Source organism: the organism of the source record quoted next, unplaced genomic scaffold (assembly GCF_019419815.1).
Source record: "Pyrus x bretschneideri cultivar Hongxiangsu unplaced genomic scaffold, Pyrus_bretschneideri_v1 Contig13, whole genome shotgun sequence".
Taxonomy (NCBI): Eukaryota; Viridiplantae; Streptophyta; class Magnoliopsida; order Rosales; family Rosaceae; genus Pyrus; species Pyrus x bretschneideri.
The window spans coordinates 2,216,714-2,235,850 of NW_025999424.1; the positions used below are offsets into that span (position 1 = coordinate 2,216,714).

Here is a 19,137-nt window from a genome sequence, read left to right on the forward strand (position 1 = left end):
CTAATAGAGTTTAATGAAATTATTAACTCTCATGTATTTCATGCGTTTTAATTGATTCACATAGAATCCAGTAAATTGTAAAAGGATTTGGTATAAATTTTGTTATGAAGTTCAATACATTGTTATGGAGTCTAATAGTGACTGAGCAGTTTTTATTACAGATTCTAATAATCATTGTTTTTCTTTTCTATCTTCCTCTATCTTCCTCTCTCTCTTTTCTCCACTAGGCTTTGCATTCCTCAAACTCCATTAGCAATTGCCTCAACTCAATTGATACCAACATAAACTTTTCTCAATTAGAGTTGCTAGAGTGACGGTCTCACCTGAGGTACTATTTGCTTCATGATCTATTCCAGCTCCCTTTCTTTGAGGAAGTTTTGTTATGGTAGGCTCTAAATTTGTGTCCAAGAAAAGTGAAGTGTAGAAGCTTGACTTGTGTCAGTATTGCCATTAATAACATAGTCCCCTATTATGGCGCTTGTATTTTTTTCCCACTCGATATGTTCTAGCATCAGTGTCTTCTCCCAATCCAACTGAGTTGTTCCCAAAAGCTATTCCATTGCCAAATACAATTATCAAATATCGTAGTCTGGAAATCCCATCCAAATAGCCACTTTCGAGCCTTTTTCCGGCCAAACCATGGAGAATTAGCCGTCAAGAAAATAACATTCTCTTCGTCTTGTTGAGAAGTATGATTTTTGTTTTTGAATCACTCAATTTCATTGAGTGTTGAATAAGTTATGAACGTTTAAAGTTTACCTAGTTTCCGGTGAGTTTTCCAGTTTTCCTGCTGACTAGTCACCTTTCAGGCTATTTTCCAACCATTTTCGACAACCATTGGGCTTCCAAATAGGTATAATCTTGTTCTGCACTTTCCTATCATCATTTTGATATATTATGGGTCGAATTTGGTTAAGAAACGATTGAGTTACAAAGCTTTCAAAATTGCCCAAACTTCCTGTCAAGAACTCTGGCACACTTAACAGAGTTTTAACAGAATGACCAAAATAATGGATGGTGGACAATCTCATGGACCATTTTTATTGATTTTCAATCTCAGCGACCAAAGTGATGTGTTATGCAAATCTCAGGGACCATTTTTGCTAAAAAGCCGTATATTTATTTGTTTTTGCCTTATAGAGCCAAGTACAAGGGATGAAATGTAATGCTTATTAACTATCGAAGAAGTTGTAGTTAGTAGCCGGACTTGCACCAATAAACATATACTAAGATATGCTCTCCGTGTATGGGTTTTACATGTTTCATTTATGTCTAATTGTATAAGTATGATTTTCATATGCCATTGTTTTACATATTTCATTGCTTATCGAATTAGGACAGTGAGTTAGATTTAAGGTTGTAATGGTTTATTTCCACTTTTGTAGATGTCATAGCTCATTAGAAGCTGGAAGACGATGATGAGTACACCTCGTCTGACGATTACACCTACTACTGTTGCCACTACTCCGGTAGAGATGGACCATAGGCCGATGAATCCGGTTGACCCAGTTGGTCCTACAATCCCACAGGCGCCGACATCTTCAAATTCTTCAGTGGCGTTTCTTGTTAGCGCCCGACGTGCTCACCGGCGCCCCCACACTTCAAATGCTTATCATGTAAAATTTATATATTTATATTTATTAATGTCTTTTATCACTAATACTTTCGTAATATTTGTTACATTGCAGACAAACTACAATTTCGATGACATTAACAATGACATGTTGGAGTACCTCAATTGGCTCTTCTCCGAACATTACAACTAGTGGAAGAGTCACCTACACCAGTATTTCGAGATATTTGATGATCCGCAAGTTGCTCTAGAGGAGGGTTGCCCGAAGGAGTTTGAGGACCGAGAAGATAGTTGGGTTTGGCTCTACGGTCATTTTCAGAAGCTGAGCTATGTGGTGCGTTTTTAAATAAGGCTTCTTTCATTCTACTTTTTAAAATTTTTCTAATGTTTATTACTTTTTTTTTTCTTTAAATATTACAACTAATACATTTATTTTGTGTATAACAGAAGAAGGCGAACAAGATCAATTGGGAGAATAAGACTCTTCTCCACCATTCGGGTTTGAGGCATTTCTCATATAGGATGGAGGCGCAGCAGAAGGTATATATTAAAACTTTCATTTCCAATATTAAAATGTCGCTAATATATATATATATATATAATTTTTTTTTTGTTTCCGTACTAACATTTTCCTTATCTTTTTTTATTTCAAAGGGGTTCAAAATTCCCGAAGATCAACATCTTTGCTGATATTTATGTTCGGCTCGAGGATGAGTTGACCGAGTTTCTTCATGTAATTAATTTCTTATGCATTAAAGATTTATACTAATTATTTCAAATTGTTTGCTATTAATATTCCATGTTTTATTTCACATGCAATTATGGTAGAGAAGGGTCAATCGGTCTTTCAAGAGTCCACCCCCAGCTTTCCCCGAACACACCGATCGAGTCTGTGGTTCCCCCTGAGATGCGGGGTTTCACATCCTTACAAAGACATTTGACCAGACTTTCGGTCGGAGGCCAGGGACATATTGTCGGGGGATGGGAAATGCCAGGCAGCGGGAGAGTCAAGCCTCTTCATCCTCGCAGTTGAAGGGCGAGGTTACGACTTTGATGTACGAAGTCGCTGGCCTAAAGAGTGAGCTTGTATCATACAAGACTCAAATGTCATTGATTGTACAAGCCCTTAGTTCCTCCGAGATATGTTCCTTAATTTTTCTGCACCATCGCCGTCAAAGCCCTTCCACCCTGAGCATACATAGCAATCAGACTCGTCGACCTTTGACCCTGTCCCCAACACCACCCCCTTCCAACAGCAAGATTACCAAGCAGCTCCAAACGACTTGCCCATAAATTATGTCTCATTTTTTTCGTAGTTTTTTTTTCCCACTTTCGTTTTAAACTTTGTGTTTGTAAGTACATTTTTATTTATATTATAAATAAATTGTTTTTCTATTCATTAAATTTTTTTTGTTTTTTTGTCAATTGTATGAAATATATTTTTTAATAACATTCTATTTATTAAATTCTTTTTTTTAATTAAAAATTACACTTACGCGATGAAGATACGTCATCGTGCAAAACGATGCACGTCTTACATGTTTTATCGCGCAAACATTTTTGAGACGAACAGTAGACGTCCCCATAAATTTCTCGTCACAAAAGCACACTTGTACCCTCTTATATCGTGCGACGAAAACCTTTGTCCATATACCTTTCTTGTAATGAGCAAGCATCGCACAATCATTTTGCTACGCGACAAAACTGCCCACGTCGTCGCACAAGGTCTTTCTTCACAACCTTTGCGTGACAAATTTTGCATGACGATTTATGCTACCATAGGTTTTGTGTGACCTGGAAATGCTTTGCGCGACAAATACTCCCTCGTCGCGCAAAGTGTTTAATGTAGTAGTGGAGGCAGATTGAGAGGGTTGCTCAGTCGTCGATGCCTGTAGTTGTGGGTAATGGGTTTGATCAAGGTTTGGAATCGAATCAGGATTTGAAAGTGGGGACGAGTAGGGTTAAGATTGGTTTCACGCTTGGGTCCTCGAAAAGAAAGAGAGGACTATGTGTTGGGAGTTAAGCAGGCAGAGCTGGTGACTTGTTAAGATAGTGATCAAAGACATGGTTGCTTGCGATGGACAAATGAGTACGTTCGGCTAAGGTGCAGATAGACAAGGGTGTGTATGAATTGATGGTAGAGTCATTGAACGTGTTGAGTATGACGCACTATATTTGTAAACTTTTGATACGACAATTGTTTCATTGAATCCATCATCTGCATGCATTTCAGATATGTTACCCTGTTTTGAAGTTTAGTCTAATATTGTCACTCTAGTTCGATTGACTGGTAATTGTTTAATGTTTAGATTTTAAGCAAAAGTAATAATCTCATAATAACACTACAAAAAATATGGGGGGACAAAAAGTTATTTTTGCCCTCTCAAGTTAGGACACTAACATAAAGAGTTAAGCACAAATAGGGGTCTTTTTGTGCCTACGTTCTAGCAATACAATCTAACAACCAGGTGCCCAATACGCTCTATTTAGAAAGAATATATTTAAAACTTAAAATTTTGAAAGATCAAAATAGGCTACAAACTGAAATTCAAGCAAAACCAAAGATTAAACGGTGGTGATACGCTGATATAACTCTAATGTACTAATATTTGACGGTGGTGATACGTTGATATAACTCTAATGTACTAAGATTAAACGGTGGTGATACGTAAAAATTTGAAAAACCAGAATATGCTACAAACTGAAATTCAAGCAAAACAAAAGATAAACGGTGGTGATACGCTGATATCACTCTAATGCGCTAATATTTAACGGTGGTGATACGCTGATTAGTCCATATGGATTTTGATCTGCGTCTTCCACATGATCATGACTTCGACTATAGCTATGTCTTTGAGACTGGAAACGATGGCCGGGGGAAACCCCAAAAAAGTCAGAAGAACACAATTGAGAGACTAATTCCAAGCAATTTTTTAGTGCACTTGGAATACGGCATTCTACTCAAATTATAACTTATTTATTAATAAAGTTAACCATATTTTATATTCTTCAGGGGTGATTTTTAAAACACGTCAGAAAATTTTTATTTTATTCATATTGCACACGAAAGTATTGAAATTATGTCAGTTTATGCTTTCGGTCTAATTGATTCTAAAAACTAAAACTTTGTTTGTTTCAATATTTTGATCGAGTTCCTTAACATTATGTATGAGATTAAACTTATGCATTTACTGTCTCACAAATTAAGAAATTTAAACAAATTCAAAATATAATAAATACTTAAAAATAAATATTAGAGTAATATTGTTCTTCACAAAATTATAGCAAGAAAATAATGTACCCATATAATTATTAACATATTTTAAAAAATAATTACTGATATATTTTAAAACATAATATAAATACATATAATTAGCATGGGTAAATTTAGCAAAACTAAAAATGGGTACAAATAAATCAAAAAATATGGGTACAAATACAAATAAAACTTTAAAAAATATGGGCACAAAAAGAAATTAATATATGGGTACAAATTAAAGAAAATTGGTACAAATTTAAAAAGGGTTTCAAATTAAAAATGGGTACAAACTAAAAATAAAAATATATGATAAAAATTTTAGCCATAAATATAAATATACCAATTGTAACATTTTTAACACTAAATGAATATCTTTAGAAATAAATAATATTTTATTATTGTTTATTAATACCCAAGGACCTTGATAAAAAATTGAAAAGGAATAAAGTTTTAATCAATGGAGTAGCAAAATGAGGGATGAGAACCTAATTTCTCCTTTTATTTTTCTTGCTTAATGAGGGATAAAGTTTGTGTGCCCCCGCCTAGGTGAATTTTTTTTTCTTCATATCAATAAATTTATCTCTTACCGTCTAGATTTTCTTTACCAAAAAAAAAAAAAAAAAAAAAAAAAAAAACAGAAGAAGAATGTCAAACACAATAGCTTATTAGTTTGCTTTAACTTATTGAACCATATTGTCTACCAAGATTGACTTAAATATATATATACAACAAACTAAGTTCTTCATTCGTCTTTTCATTTTTAATGGCACCGAGAGAAATTACTGTAATCGCAAAATAAGTTGATGTGATCTTGGTCTTATGTGTCATCCTCTAAGAATATTTAATTAGTGTGCTGGTGTGCGTCCAACATGGACTAGTTTGCTTCTTCCATTTTCTTTGGAATTTGATGTCCTAAATCTTTTTTTCCCAACTGCCCTTCTTTCCCAAAAAGCATAGAAAAAAAACATAGAAAGAAAAAAGAGTCGTCTTAATTATGCAAAGATAGAAAAAAAATTAGGTTCATCATAAAATTAATTGACAATATATTAGGTTACTCACAAATTTTTTGAATTAAACAACGTTAATTTACTACATACGGTAGTACAACACATTTTATTTGACCAGAAAAATAACTATATTCTTGGATTTAGGACTTGGTCGATGATCAAATATGTATCCTAATTATACTTAATTCAAGGGAAATTACAACAACAACTAGAGTGAGTTAATTATTTTCTTCTACAATGCCCTCTTTTTCCTTCCCCACCATCTTCTCGAGCTACAAGATCTCTAGCTCAGTAGCTCTAGTCAAAGTCATGTGAATTACGTATTATGAACGAGCTAATCGGCTCCAAATTAAAATTTTGTAGTGGACATTAGAATTTAAATGATTAGCTACCCTATCCCCACCGTTAATCTTGTATCATCATCCTCTTCCTCTACTCTCCACTCTCCCATGGAACTTCATCAGGGTCGGTCATGGGCACCCGATAAGGCGACCCGCCTAGGGCCTCCGAGTTCAGAGAGACCAATTTATATATATATATATATATATATATATATATGTTGTAGATATGATATGAATTAATACAAGTAAATCATACTTAGCAAATTAGTTGTTGTGGTGAAAACGGAGTGTGTAATGTTTCTTGATGTTTGCTGTTCAAAACCCGAAGGTGTTGCTTTACTTTATTTTTTTCTTTTTCAAATGTATGCCGTACACCCAAACCAGTCATTCGCAGATAACCTTGATCAAGTAAACTTAAGGGGTTTATAGTATTCAGATTTATGTAGACCTTTGCATGGTTTTTTGTGTGATTATATCGAATTTAGGGGTTCATTGTATTTAGATTTATGTAGGTCTTTGTAAGGTTTTTTATGTGATGAGATCGAATTTTTAGATTTCGTATATTTTTATTGACTATTAGAAATTCCATGAAATCTATAGACTTTTTAATAATAGATTTCTTTCGAATTTTTTGGATGCTTTATTTGAAGATGCATCAGATTAATTTGTATTTGCCTGGCGATGTGAGGATAGTAAACATTTGTTTATTTATGCAGGATCCTTTTTCCTTTCGACCGGGTTGAAGGTCCTAGCAAGGTTTTTATCGAGGTCCATGTTAGCACACTATCCACATTTTGTACATATTCTCCTCTTATCAATGAATATCGTACTTTCTTTCAAAAAAATGCTAGACTTTTGTAGAGTTCAAAAGGAATTTAACAGACTTTGTAATTTTACTTTTTTTACTATGACCAAAATTGTTAGACGTGTGAAAGAATCCTTAACTCATGAATATTATATATATATATATATATATATATATATTTTTTTTTTTTTCTTTTTTTTTTTTTTATTCCAAATTTTTGTAAGTCTCTGTTTTTTCTAATATGGTGTTGGGGTTGTGGAGGAGTGGGATTTGGGTGGTGGTGATACCATGATGGGCAAGGTGAAGGTGGTGATCATGATGATGGCGGTTTCAGTAGTGGTCATGGGTGAGGGTGCGCGGCATTAAGGTGGTCGTAGGAGGTTAAGATGATGATGACCATGACAAGGCAATCATAGTCGAGGTAGTGGCCTGAGTGGTGGTGGCGGACAAGGTAACATAGTGGTACTATAGGTGGCGATCATGGTCCATGGTCGTTTCGGTGCGTGGCAGTGAAAAGATGGTTATGGGAGGTTGTGGTACAGTGACGATGAGTATGACAAAATGGTGGTAGAAAATGTGATATGATGGTTGGCGGTGTCAGCAGCAATGGTGGCGGTGTTAGGTGATGATGTTGGTGTCTACAATGGTGATGACGTTGGCAGCGATGGGGGCAATGCCAGGAATAGCGTAGTGTGGATAGTCATGGTTAGCTAGTGGTGGCGACATGGTACGGTAAAAGTGAAAATAGTGATCCTCATTGTATCATGGTGAGTGACGAAGTATCAAAGTTCACGAGAGTCCATCAAAATTTTAGAGAAAGAGCTGCTTAGATTTTATAAAATAATAAACAAATAAAAGTTGTACCAGTATGCATAATATTGAGAGTTAAATGATCAAAGAATAAAGATTATGATATTCACCCATTTTGTGTTCATTGATTATTGGATCTATAGCATTACTTAAGGCACCCCTTCTCAAAAATCTTTTTCTGACTGAGGAAGAAAAACCACTTCTCAGCAGTCCCAATTACTCCCCCGTGTAGCTCTAACCTTGAAACAATTTGATGAGTTTGTAATATATAAATACACACACACACACACACACACACACACACACACACACACACATATATATATATATATATATATATATTGAGGATAGTGAAAGGAGATAAAAAAAAGAACAACTAATTGAAACCTAATCAAAAGAAAATAAAATCTTATCCCACAAAACTAGTTTTAAATTGTTGCACATAGTGTAGTAGTTTATTAAAGTTTGAATGAAACAATATCATTGACACAAAACTAAATAACAAAACGAGAAAATTTTCATCTGAACAAAATCAATTCCTCAAACAAAAGCTTTATTTACAGGTTTCATTTTCCAAATCCAGATCCTTCTTACTTGTGTAACACGTAGACAAAATTACATAAAACACAAAGCTCAGTGCACTTAGTGATGCCAAAAACCAGTAGTATTTGTCAAGCCTAGCTTCACCCATGTCATCAGAGAACCAGCTCTGCCTTCCTTTGGAACTTGTAACTGCTTCAACTGTTGCAATCAAAACGGTACTCAGGTAACTTCCCACCCCAAAAACACTAGTGTACAATGCAAAGGCCATTGTTCTCATTCTTCCCGGAACTTCAGAGTAAAAAAACTCTTGCATTCCAACAACGGTGAAAATGTCTGAAATGCCCAAAAGAATGTACTGTGGCAGCAGCCAGAAGATGCTTAATGGCACCGTCTCGGATTGAGATCCCCGCATTTCCATTTCCCTGCTGATCTTGAGCCTTTTTGTTTCCACAACCGCTGCAATGGCCATTGCTATGACTGAAACGAACATTCCAATCCCCATCCGTTGCATCACGCTGAGACCCTTTTCGCTACACGTAACCAGACGTGTAACCGGGATCATTATTTTGTCATACAGAGGCATCAGGAGGATTATGGAAAGTGTAATGGCACTTTGCAGAGTTGCTGGTGGAATCTTGAAGTTGCTTCCAATGTTCCTCTTCATTGTCATGCCTTGTTTGGTGAAAAATGTTGGAGGCTGTTGGAAAATCACTGCAAACATCAAAAGCATAATCCATATTGGCAGAAGCCTCAAAAGCACTTTCGCATTTTCAAGCACGTAGAAGCGGCTTTTGGGATTCTCAACCATGCTCACCGTGCTGCTAATATTTTGATGGCAAAGCGGTTTCTCTTGAAGCCTATATAATACAAAACCAGCCAAAACTTATAGCATTAGCAGCAGAACTCATGCATGGTAATTGTAATTTGTAAGGAGATATGATTTTGACCGCACTCCCTTTTTCTGCTTATGCACTCTGTCATATGATTCTGTCCCTTGATTTACCTTCGATTTATTCCATCCAACGACTAGAAAAAAAAGAGAGGAATGCAGGGGAAAAAATGGAGTGTGGAAATCATGTCTATAATTGTAAACTGGATTCTTAAACTTCAAAAAAAAAAGTATTATGTTAGAAATTTGTTAACTTACTCTAGTTCACTAACATTAGTTTCATTTGGTAATGTGATTCTGCATTTCATTAGCTTTAATGCGGCTGCCTTGATAGCTTGAGCTATGTTGAAAACGGGCTTATAATCCATGGCCTGATCATTCTCTCTATATGTATAGATTCGGCTTCCACAGGAAAATACCACGACCGATATAACCATCGATATCATGGGGATGGCAAAACCTAGAATCCAACCGAAAGTGTCTTGAATGTAGGACATGAGAGTGACACCCATGAGGCTGCCACTGCAAACACCAAAATACCACCACTGAAAAAACACACTCTTTTTGTTAGATTTTTGGTCATCTTTGCTGCTAGGCAGTTCCTCTTCACTGTCCAGTTGGTCTGCTCCAAATGCTTGTAGAGATGGGTTGTAGCCACCTTGACCAACAGAAATCAAATACAGAGACCAAAATAGAAATGATGAATTGGAACTTGTTTTGTTTGCAGCAGATGATGCCCGGGTGAATGCTGTTGATGTCAATGCCACAAGCCCCTAAAAGCAAAACCTTATATAAATGAGCTTATAGTTGCACCTTTCCTACGCATTAGAGCCAAAATTTCTCGTACATCAAATTGAAAGTCGAGAGGCCAAATCAGAAAAATGTTGTAAATGTTAAAAACGGCAGTAGTTTAGAGGTTTTACCATAAAAGACCTCGATACAATTAATAATAGTAAACTCACTAGTTATATATTATTAATAGTAAACGCACTAGTTATATATTGTATTCTATTTAATTTGCAATGTGCGACTTTATATTCTTCCACAGTACATTTTGAGGCATTGCTAATAATCTCCACTCTATTCTAATGGAAAGAAGATTAGTGCACATGACTCAGACTCCATTTTAATCTATCATCAGCAACATCTTGATGAAAAAATTCAAAAAAAAAAAAAAAAAAAAAAAAAAAAAAAAAGCATAATCTCTGGTGAGCATTTAAATTTTTAGTAAAAGAGGCATACTAAAAACAAGTGCAGGAAATTTTTTTTATTTTTTCCTATTTATTAATGATGTCCTACAATCAAGACAATTGGCCTAAATTTGCTTGAACCATTTCATAGAAGTTCGTTGATATTAAGAGCCAAATAATAAAGTAAATGTATATGTTAGCTAGCAGTGTACACATCTTTTTACGCTCGAATTTGAATTTCGCTTTCTGTAAATTAGAGCAGATATCCCTTTGTTAAAAAAAAGGGAAGGAAACAAAGTGAATGTGTACTTACTGCAACATAGAGGAAAGAAGATGCCAATATGGTGGGATATCTGTCCCAGTAAGAGTCAACAAGGGGTGCAACTAAGAGTGGGAGCATGGATGTGAACCCACACCAACTGTTCACCGTCTTGGCCGCCGCAGAGTTGCTCATTTGTACCACATCGGTTAAATAAGTAACTAAATTCGATGCCACTCCTTTGTATGCAAATCTCTCCATCCCAGCAATCACTATAATTATGAATAATAAACAGACAAAAATTAACCCATCTGCCTTGTAAAACTTATCATGAAGTAATTATTGGGTCTAGGGTATGATTAATTACCTATCAGAAGAATGCAAGAGTTGCCGAGTCTTTTTCCTCCTGATCCAGCCATGATGTTCCAAAATTATATCAAAGGATGACTGCTCGTGATCCCTTTAAGATATAACCTCCACTGCGATCCAAGCTACCAGAAAATTGAGCTATAGCCACGGAGCTCGGATTTAGGGTTTATGGGGAATTCAGAGAAGAAGGAAACCTGTAAGCCACAAGAGCTCTCCTATGAATCTGTCATCATCTGGAGATCACAATGTGCTGCTACTATTGTTTTCATATTCCCACCAATAAACAATAATGCAAACTTCATCATCATTGGCGATACTTTTTCATCCTTTTCCAAACACTTGTGAAAATGTTGTATCTATACAATGGTATACACTCGGCAAATCACTAAGCTCTCCAACGATGCTCGCACTAATTTATAAGGGAATGGAAAGAGATAGCAAAGTTAAACGGATACCACTTAAATTTTTTTTTTTTTTTTCAGGCAGGGTGTCATCATGGCGACGTGACCAAGAAAGCAATGATCTGGTGCAACGAGAGATTTTTCAATCAGTGGGAATGATATACCACGTGTCATTAAATAAATGGTGAGATATATGTGTTAAAATGTTAATAACTTAAAAAATAAAATTTTCCTCCATTCTTATTAAAACACGTGGTTAAAATTTCCCTCAATTCTTTATTAAACACGTGATATACTACTTGTGTTCCTGTTACAACTAAAAGTTTCTCTTCGTGCAACAAAATAAACTTCATACGTCAATGTTCACTGTTTATCCCACTGAATATATCTGGATGTGCCACATAATGGAACACGTGGAGCCTTTGACACGTGGGATGGGCCAGCCCTTCTGCTTTGTGTTCCATGTGATGCGAGTCAAGTGATACCTGGAAGATTCCCAAGGTTATTCCAAGTTCCAACTAGGTAATTATGTAAATGTAAACCATATAGAGTCGGCGGATGATAAATAAATAGGATACTTTTATGCAAGTATATTTTAAGACGACGTGCAAATGGAGATGTAAAATTAAAGAGAATTATTATTAACATTTCAAAAATTTTATTCTACATTTCAAATTTTATATATTAGGAAGGAAAAATACACTTATGAGAAGTGTAGAATGAGATTTTTGGAATATCAATAACACTTCCCAAATTAAAATGTCAAATTTCATTTTATAGTTGACGTAACAAAATAATATTTTGTAAAGTTTTTTTATTTTAATTGAGATGTCAAATTAAAATATTTTTTTTTGTTATTCAGAAAATCAAATGGGTTAGAGTTTAATAATAAAATAATCAATAAGGGAAAAGAAAAAAAAATGTATGCCCATGATTAAAATAAAAAAATAACGTTGCTTCAAATTTGGCAGCAAAATGAAGAATATCAATATATGTAGAATTTTGACATCTACTTTGGAACTAGAAACCACTTTTTTTTGTCAAAACAGTCCACATAAATTTTTTTATATCATCTTTAAAGATGCTCTAAAAGTAGCTTATTTAACCATTTGTCAAAGTTACATTATATACATGTTAGAATAGATTCCCTAATTTCGAAATCTTCTCTGTGATAATTCTTTTTTATATAGACATGGTTGATTAATTATAATGGCTAAATTGGATTAATGATCCCCATGGTGATAGGGTACTCAGAAGATAGTCCATGTGCTAAAAAAAACCTTGGATTTAAACCCTTGTCATGAAGTCCGTTAGGGTTAAAACCGAAAATTAACATTTTCGTCAACTCTCCGTTAACCCATCAGCCTTCATAACCAAAAGGGATGTGGCTGCTATATTTGGCGTGGGATGTTTGCCCGCATTGATACTCAAATGCAGATAATGAGTTCAAATTGCAATCAAACTGTCCAGGCAAAGATTTCTCTGGAGAAGTCTCCTCGGACCTCAGCACAGCTCCCTAAGGGATTGGCACGTTGGATGTGTAGTCGGGCTCTTGCTTGTTGATGTGCTAAAAGAAGAGAACAAAGTTAGTTCTGAAAGGTGCCTTTATGGGGCCTTAGGTGTAGACCTTGAGGTTTGCAATCAAAACTAACTAAGTGCTAGGCGTGCCACTGCTATCTCAGTATAGCAGATCTAGAATGAGTGTGTTTTAAGTCGATTACTTGCGGCCCAAGTTTCTCGAACTTCTTGTTATCAAAGGATTGTCGTGGATGGGTTAAGTTCTCATTAAGTTCTTTTTCTTGCCTTGTAAATAAGGACTTTTAGTTCATAGTCTTGTATGTTCAAATGAAGGGAGTCCAGAGCCCCTTAAGTTATTTGTTTGGTTCCAGATTACATTTAATAAAAACATATTCATCAAGCTAACCAGATCCAGATGCAAATGAGACTCTTAAAATAGAAAAACAGGTGGAAATAACTTGAATCATGCTGGAGAATGCATTAAGTAATAGATTTACTAATTTAGAAAACAAACAAAGAGCTTTGGGCAAGATTTCACCTTGTTTGGCAAGATTGAACTTCTTGCAATCACTTCTCTTTGAATTTACAGGGTTTATATGCTAAAAAGAGATGGATGGGATGGATGGTAAACAAGTTTACATAAGGGAATCGATACCACACCACTAAGGGAGATAAAAGAGCTTTTAAACAAGACAAGAGATAACTTTTCTAAAGAACTATCGCTAAAAAGACTAAATCTGGGTTAATTTCAGCTTTTGGATGCAAATCTGGCTTGAGAGCAGAGTTTGTATGTCTGTTTGTTTGATTGATTGAGTGTCCTTGTCTCTAGGGCCTCTTCCTCTTTTTATAGGCAATTTGGCCTAGCTGCTGTAACTTTTTCTCTTGCCCGAAAGCACCTAGAGGGTAGTGAGTCATCAACTTTTTACTTGTAATGCCACTAGAAAGTGTTGTTTGGCTGATAGTAGGTTAGTCTTCATCACTTGTCACTTCGCTCATAGACACGTGGCTTATATCTTGGCTGAGAAGACTTTAATTTGCTCTGGGCTTGAGGCTGGGCTTTGGGCAAGTCTCCCTTTAATTTAGCATCCTTGGGTTTTTTCTTTATGAGCTCGATATTCAAATATTAACCCAAACACAAACATCTTTAAAGTATTAGCTAAACAAATTCTATTACCTGCACATCCTTTCTCAATCTCACATAGAAGACTGAGCACAGGAATAAACAGATGAAACGAATCCTTCTCCTTTGTTCAACGATTGCTCCGGCCTCACTTGAAAATCTTCAATCGCATTAGAATGTAGGTCTCCAAGCATGGACGCAAGCCTCAAGGTAAACAAACTGGAACATTCAGATGAAAGCAAGATTTAAACAAAAAAAAAAAAAATTGCATTAGTGGCAGCTGCGAATAAAAGTTCGAACCCATTTCTTATGTTCGGATTTTGGATTTGTGCCGGGATATTAATGTTCTGGTTTTGATTTTGGGATTTTGCAGGATTTTCAAATTTTATTTATAGAAAACTTCATTTTAATCCTTGGTAAAGATGACTTTTTGATTAAAACCATGAGTAAGATCAAAATCTAATTTTAGTTCCTTGATACATTAATAACCTCATTTATTAATTATATTTTGATGTTTTAATTATTCATCTTTTTCTTTCTATTTTTTAATGTATTAAATTTATTTCATTATAATTTTTATTTTCATTTCATTCATCATAATATATTTTGTTGTGAACATTTAGATAAATTAATTTTTTTATACAATATATTTCGATGTACTTTATCTTCTTCATTTGGGTATATTAAATTCATTATAATACATTTCGGTGCATACATTAAGGTACACACATTTCGGTACATGCATTTTGATACAAATATTTAGGTACATTAATTCAATATAATACATTTTCGGTACTAACATTTCGGAGAATACATTTCGGTACATACATTTAGGTACATTAATTTAATATTAATACATTTTGGTACAAACATTTAAATATATTAGTTCAATATAATATATTTCGGTACTAACATTTAGGTTCATTAATTGAGTCTTTCACGTTTGAAGAATGTTAAATAAAATTAATAAATTAAAAAACTCTTTTTTGGTCAAAAAATAAATTAAAATTTGTGTATTAATAAATTTAAATATTTAATGGGAGACATTAAATAAAATGCACATTAATTATTTTGAATTAAGGACACATTAAGGACTAAAATCAATATTCAATCTAACACCAGGTTTTTTTTTAAATTTTAATCTTCTTGAAAGATTAAAGTTCAAAAACCCCTTTTATTTATATTCTGGTGTTTGCAGGTTTTTGTTTGGATACTGCCGTTACTCTGCAGGTATTTATCTTAAGTATTTATTTTTCCTTCGAAAAAACAAGTTTTTATCTTTCTAAATATATTTTTAGGTTTGTAATTTTTATGCTAGGTATAGATAATATCTGGGAATTGGGTGACAAGGAGGGGCTGCAAGTTGGTTGAGAAGATCCTGAAAAGTTGGTTCGGACTTGAGTTCAACCTGGGCAAACATCCCCACGCGATCTAGTAGCAGATCCCTTTTGGTTATGAAGGCTGAATGAGTTCACGGGGAGTTGACGGAAATTTCAATTTCGGACTTGAATCCTAACGGAATTCATCACGGATGTTTAAATCCTAATTTTTTCACCACGGGGCTATCTTTCAGTTATCCTATCACAACGAGGACTACTAATCCAATTTAGCCATTTGCCAAACTTATTTAACCAGTTGCCAAACTTATTTAACCATTTGCCAAACTTATTAATCCAATTTTGACATCACCTTTAAAGATGCTCTAAAAGTAACTTATTTAACCATTTGCCAAACTTACATCGTAGACATGTTAGAATAGATTCCCTAATTTCGGAATCTTCTCTGGGATAATTGTTTTTAATATAGACAAGGTTGATTAATTATAATTGGTACATTAGTCCTTTTACAATATAGATTAGTTATGACCCTATATTATAACTTTATTCATTAATTAATAAAAGTCATAATTCTACAAGACCATAGTTGATGAACGATAATAAACGAAACTATTTCACATGTTAAGTACACCCTGAAAACAATCAGTTATTTTTCTGAAAAAAAATCACTTATGAGAAATGAAAATTAAGTAAATAAAACTAACTTACGGAACAATGTTTTTATTTCTCCAAATTCATGTGTGCATGTGTTGACATGTTGGATTGTGAATCTGTAACAAGTAATAATAATCAACATGACCAATAACATGGTAAGATAAAAATCTTATATTATCAGATAATTTGGCATATTATATACATTTTGCATCAATATTAATAATCTGAAGTAAATATTTCACAAACAATGGCATGCATGGGACACACTTGTGAGCATAATAGATTCAATACTAAAAGTAAGTGACGTAATAGAGAGGAATATTTTTATTTCTACCTCAAGTGAAGGTGATGCTCACCTTTATTTATCATCGTAAAAGAAGTTTAAATTTTGATGTTTGTATAGTTAATAGATACAAATTTCATGATTTAAATTCATCAAACAATAATAAAAAAATGATGAACATTATCACTTGAGAGTGATGAGTAAAAATACATCCTAGTGGTACTATCACTATCAGTCTACCACAAGATAAGATCCCAAGATGATCAGAAAGCAGCGCTCTTTATCCTACGGAGAAAACACTTTTGACTGAGTGTCCAATCTCCATCAATAATGATGCAACTTTCACCATTTTTAATATTAGGGTTTCTATTTGACGTTTTCACATTTCTCTTGCCAAACCGGTCGGTTCTCTCCTTTCAGTGTGTTACGATTTGTTGATCTTTTCGTGTCGAAAAATCCACACCATTAGTGCAACAAAAGCAATAAAGTTATGAGTGCGTTTGATTTTTGGATGCGTTACGTTTGGGAATTGAACTAAGAGACAAATTCATCAGCATGCGTTACTGTGTGAAGGGCAAGGCATCCTGATGACACACAGGGACACACAGCTGACATACGCAGACACACAGTTCACACACAACTGCAGACGGACATGCACATGTACTTCATTAATATACAGTTGTTGTACATATATGCAGTGGTAGCTGACGAGGATGGCTACTATGTATAAGTTTTAGCTAGGAAGAAACTAAGAAATTCAAAAGAATGTAAAAATTAGGTAAAAGATAACCAGCTGAAGATATATAGTCCGGGAAATATTGACAGATGGAGGGAGCATGAGGGTCCTTCAGTGCTTCGAGGAGTAGTTTAAAACTTTTCATTTGGGTGGCATGCAGCGATGGATAGCACTTGATTTCTTTATGGAAACCACTAGCTTTTGTTGCGAAAGATGTTGGAGAGATAGAAATAATACAAACCGCCAGTTTTAGGAGATTACGTTCATGTGACTTTACTATTTTCCTTGAATTATAACATTATGTGACTTGTATTCTCAGTATTTAAAAAATTTATCTGTGTTCTAAGCTACTAAATTAAATTCAAGTGCATGCGTAGAAACCCTAATTCCAATTTGATTTTAGGAAAAATAAATGTTGTTATCATTTTTTTCTCAAGACATGAGTGCCTGTTAATGGTACCCTAGCTACTTTTGAATTGTTCATGGTTAAGCTAGCTATACATGATAATCTTTACAAGAGGGAACGACAGGGACAGGGTCCAGGGACAGCAATAGATCGAGTTAAGAGAACTGTAGTTTTGAAATCTTAAATTCTCCTATGGTTGAGTTTACACACGTATGCAAAGCAATATCGAGACATGAGTGCGCACACTTTCTTGGATGTGGATAAGTGTCCTACATAATTAGATTGGCTACATTGCGATTAATTACACTTTTTATATGCTGATATTATTGTTGATATTGTTGATATTGTTGGTATGTCTTTAGTCTTACAATTATTAATATGTAAGCAAAATGGTTGGTGATGTTTCGTCGATAAACTTAACTATACTTTTAACCGCATTGCAAAGAAGAAATAGACTATAATTTATAAATGAATAAATTAATTTATATTTTTCCATACCTTATATAGACTTAGTTTGGCTTATATCTTTAATTTGTTTGTGATGTCTATCTCCGCACAGGTTTAATCAGATCTAAATTGGGAAAGAAAGCTTAAGAAAATTTAAATTAACGTGAAGTGAAATTTAAAATGGAATTGGGATTGTAATCTAGTGACTTTCAGTTTCATGATCAGCTCATCGTCATCACCATATGATAAAAAATGCTCCTTTATATATGTTTTCTTTACGTCAATCAAAACAGATGGCACGTCAACATTATGTTTTCTTTGCGACTTTACGTCAATCAAATAAAAAAAATTTCAGTTCACCGAGTATACAAGGTAGTACATCATAGTATTATATAAATAATGAAATATGTATGTTAGAAATTAATAATTTAAAACATAAAAATTTTCACCACTTTTATAAATATACATGATATACCACTCATGTTCCAATCACAACAAAAAATTTCAAATGGCCTACTTACTAAAGAAAGAGGTTAAATGCATGGACGCATTCTCTGATAGAATGGGGACTCCTGAAGTGGAGGAATGCTTGAGAAGGTATTTCAGCGTCCGATTTAGAGAATTTTTTTTGGTCAACTGAGATTCTCATTAAAATCATAAATAAGGCAAAAGAAATTAACAAAAGGACAATGCACCATTACACAGCAGGCTCCCTCACAAGTCCTGCAACACACTGAAGCATCACTAACCTAGCTACAAGGGCACTAAAAGAAAGGTAGGGAGAGTTAATTCCTCGATGGACATGGCGGCCCGTCCCTTGACATAACCAAAACCAGAGAGGGAGGAGGCTGTGAGGCCTATTGTTGACAGCACACCCTCTCGATTTACAAAATTTAATGCTTATAATTGAAACTATTTATATTATATTTGTGAAAAATTGATGAGCACTAAAGTTATTTAGTAAATCAACTGTAACAAATAAACAGAAAATTCGTAATAATTTTGTTAAATTGTAAAAGGCTTAGATTGCAACAATAAACACCGTGATATAACGTAGAAAAGTTGATCAGTAGTAGTAGAACTCATCCCAGCCATTTCGTCGAACATATAATGTGCAATACCCATAAACAATTCAACTCTTGAAAAAAAAAACCATAAACAATTCAACGCTTGAATCTTCGAAGACCTCT

The 19,137-nt window shown here is 34.3% G+C and overlaps 1 protein-coding gene across 2 annotated transcripts; it reads right to left on the reverse strand.

Annotated features, from left to right (window-relative positions):
• Window positions 1–8,331: 8,331 nt before the first annotated feature.
• On the reverse strand, window positions 8,332–11,444 carry LOC125474831 (protein NRT1/ PTR FAMILY 5.8-like). 2 transcript variants are annotated; one of them, XM_048578933.1, is made up of 5 exons: window positions 11,044–11,444; window positions 10,731–10,948; window positions 9,486–10,000; window positions 9,153–9,195; window positions 8,332–9,035 (listed from the first exon to the last, which is right to left on the reverse strand). In XM_048578933.1, exons 1-5 carry the CDS (start codon window positions 11,093–11,095, stop codon window positions 8,349–8,351), a joined length of 1,515 nt encoding a protein of 504 aa, XP_048434890.1. In that variant the 5' UTR covers window positions 11,096–11,444; the 3' UTR covers window positions 8,332–8,348. The 2 variants fall into 2 exon arrangements, with proteins under 2 accessions (XP_048434890.1, XP_048434889.1); XM_048578932.1 differs by having other exon boundaries at window positions 8,332–9,195.
• Between the last annotated feature and the right edge of the window lie 7,693 nt (window positions 11,445–19,137).

Bases quoted from the DNA above. Each gene is read 5' to 3' on its own strand.
- LOC125474831 (XM_048578932.1), bottom strand. From the start codon at position 11,095: ATGGCTGGATCAGGAGGAAAAAGACTCGGCAACTCTTGCATTCTTCTG. The intron at 10,949-11,043 runs GTAATTAATCAT...TCATAATTATAG, and splicing joins CTCTTGCATTCTTCTGATAG to TGATTGCTGGGATGGAGAGA. The intron at 9,196-9,485 runs GTAAGTTAACAA...TGTATTATATAG, and splicing joins ACTAATGTTAGTGAACTAGA to GCTTCAAGAGAAACCGCTTT.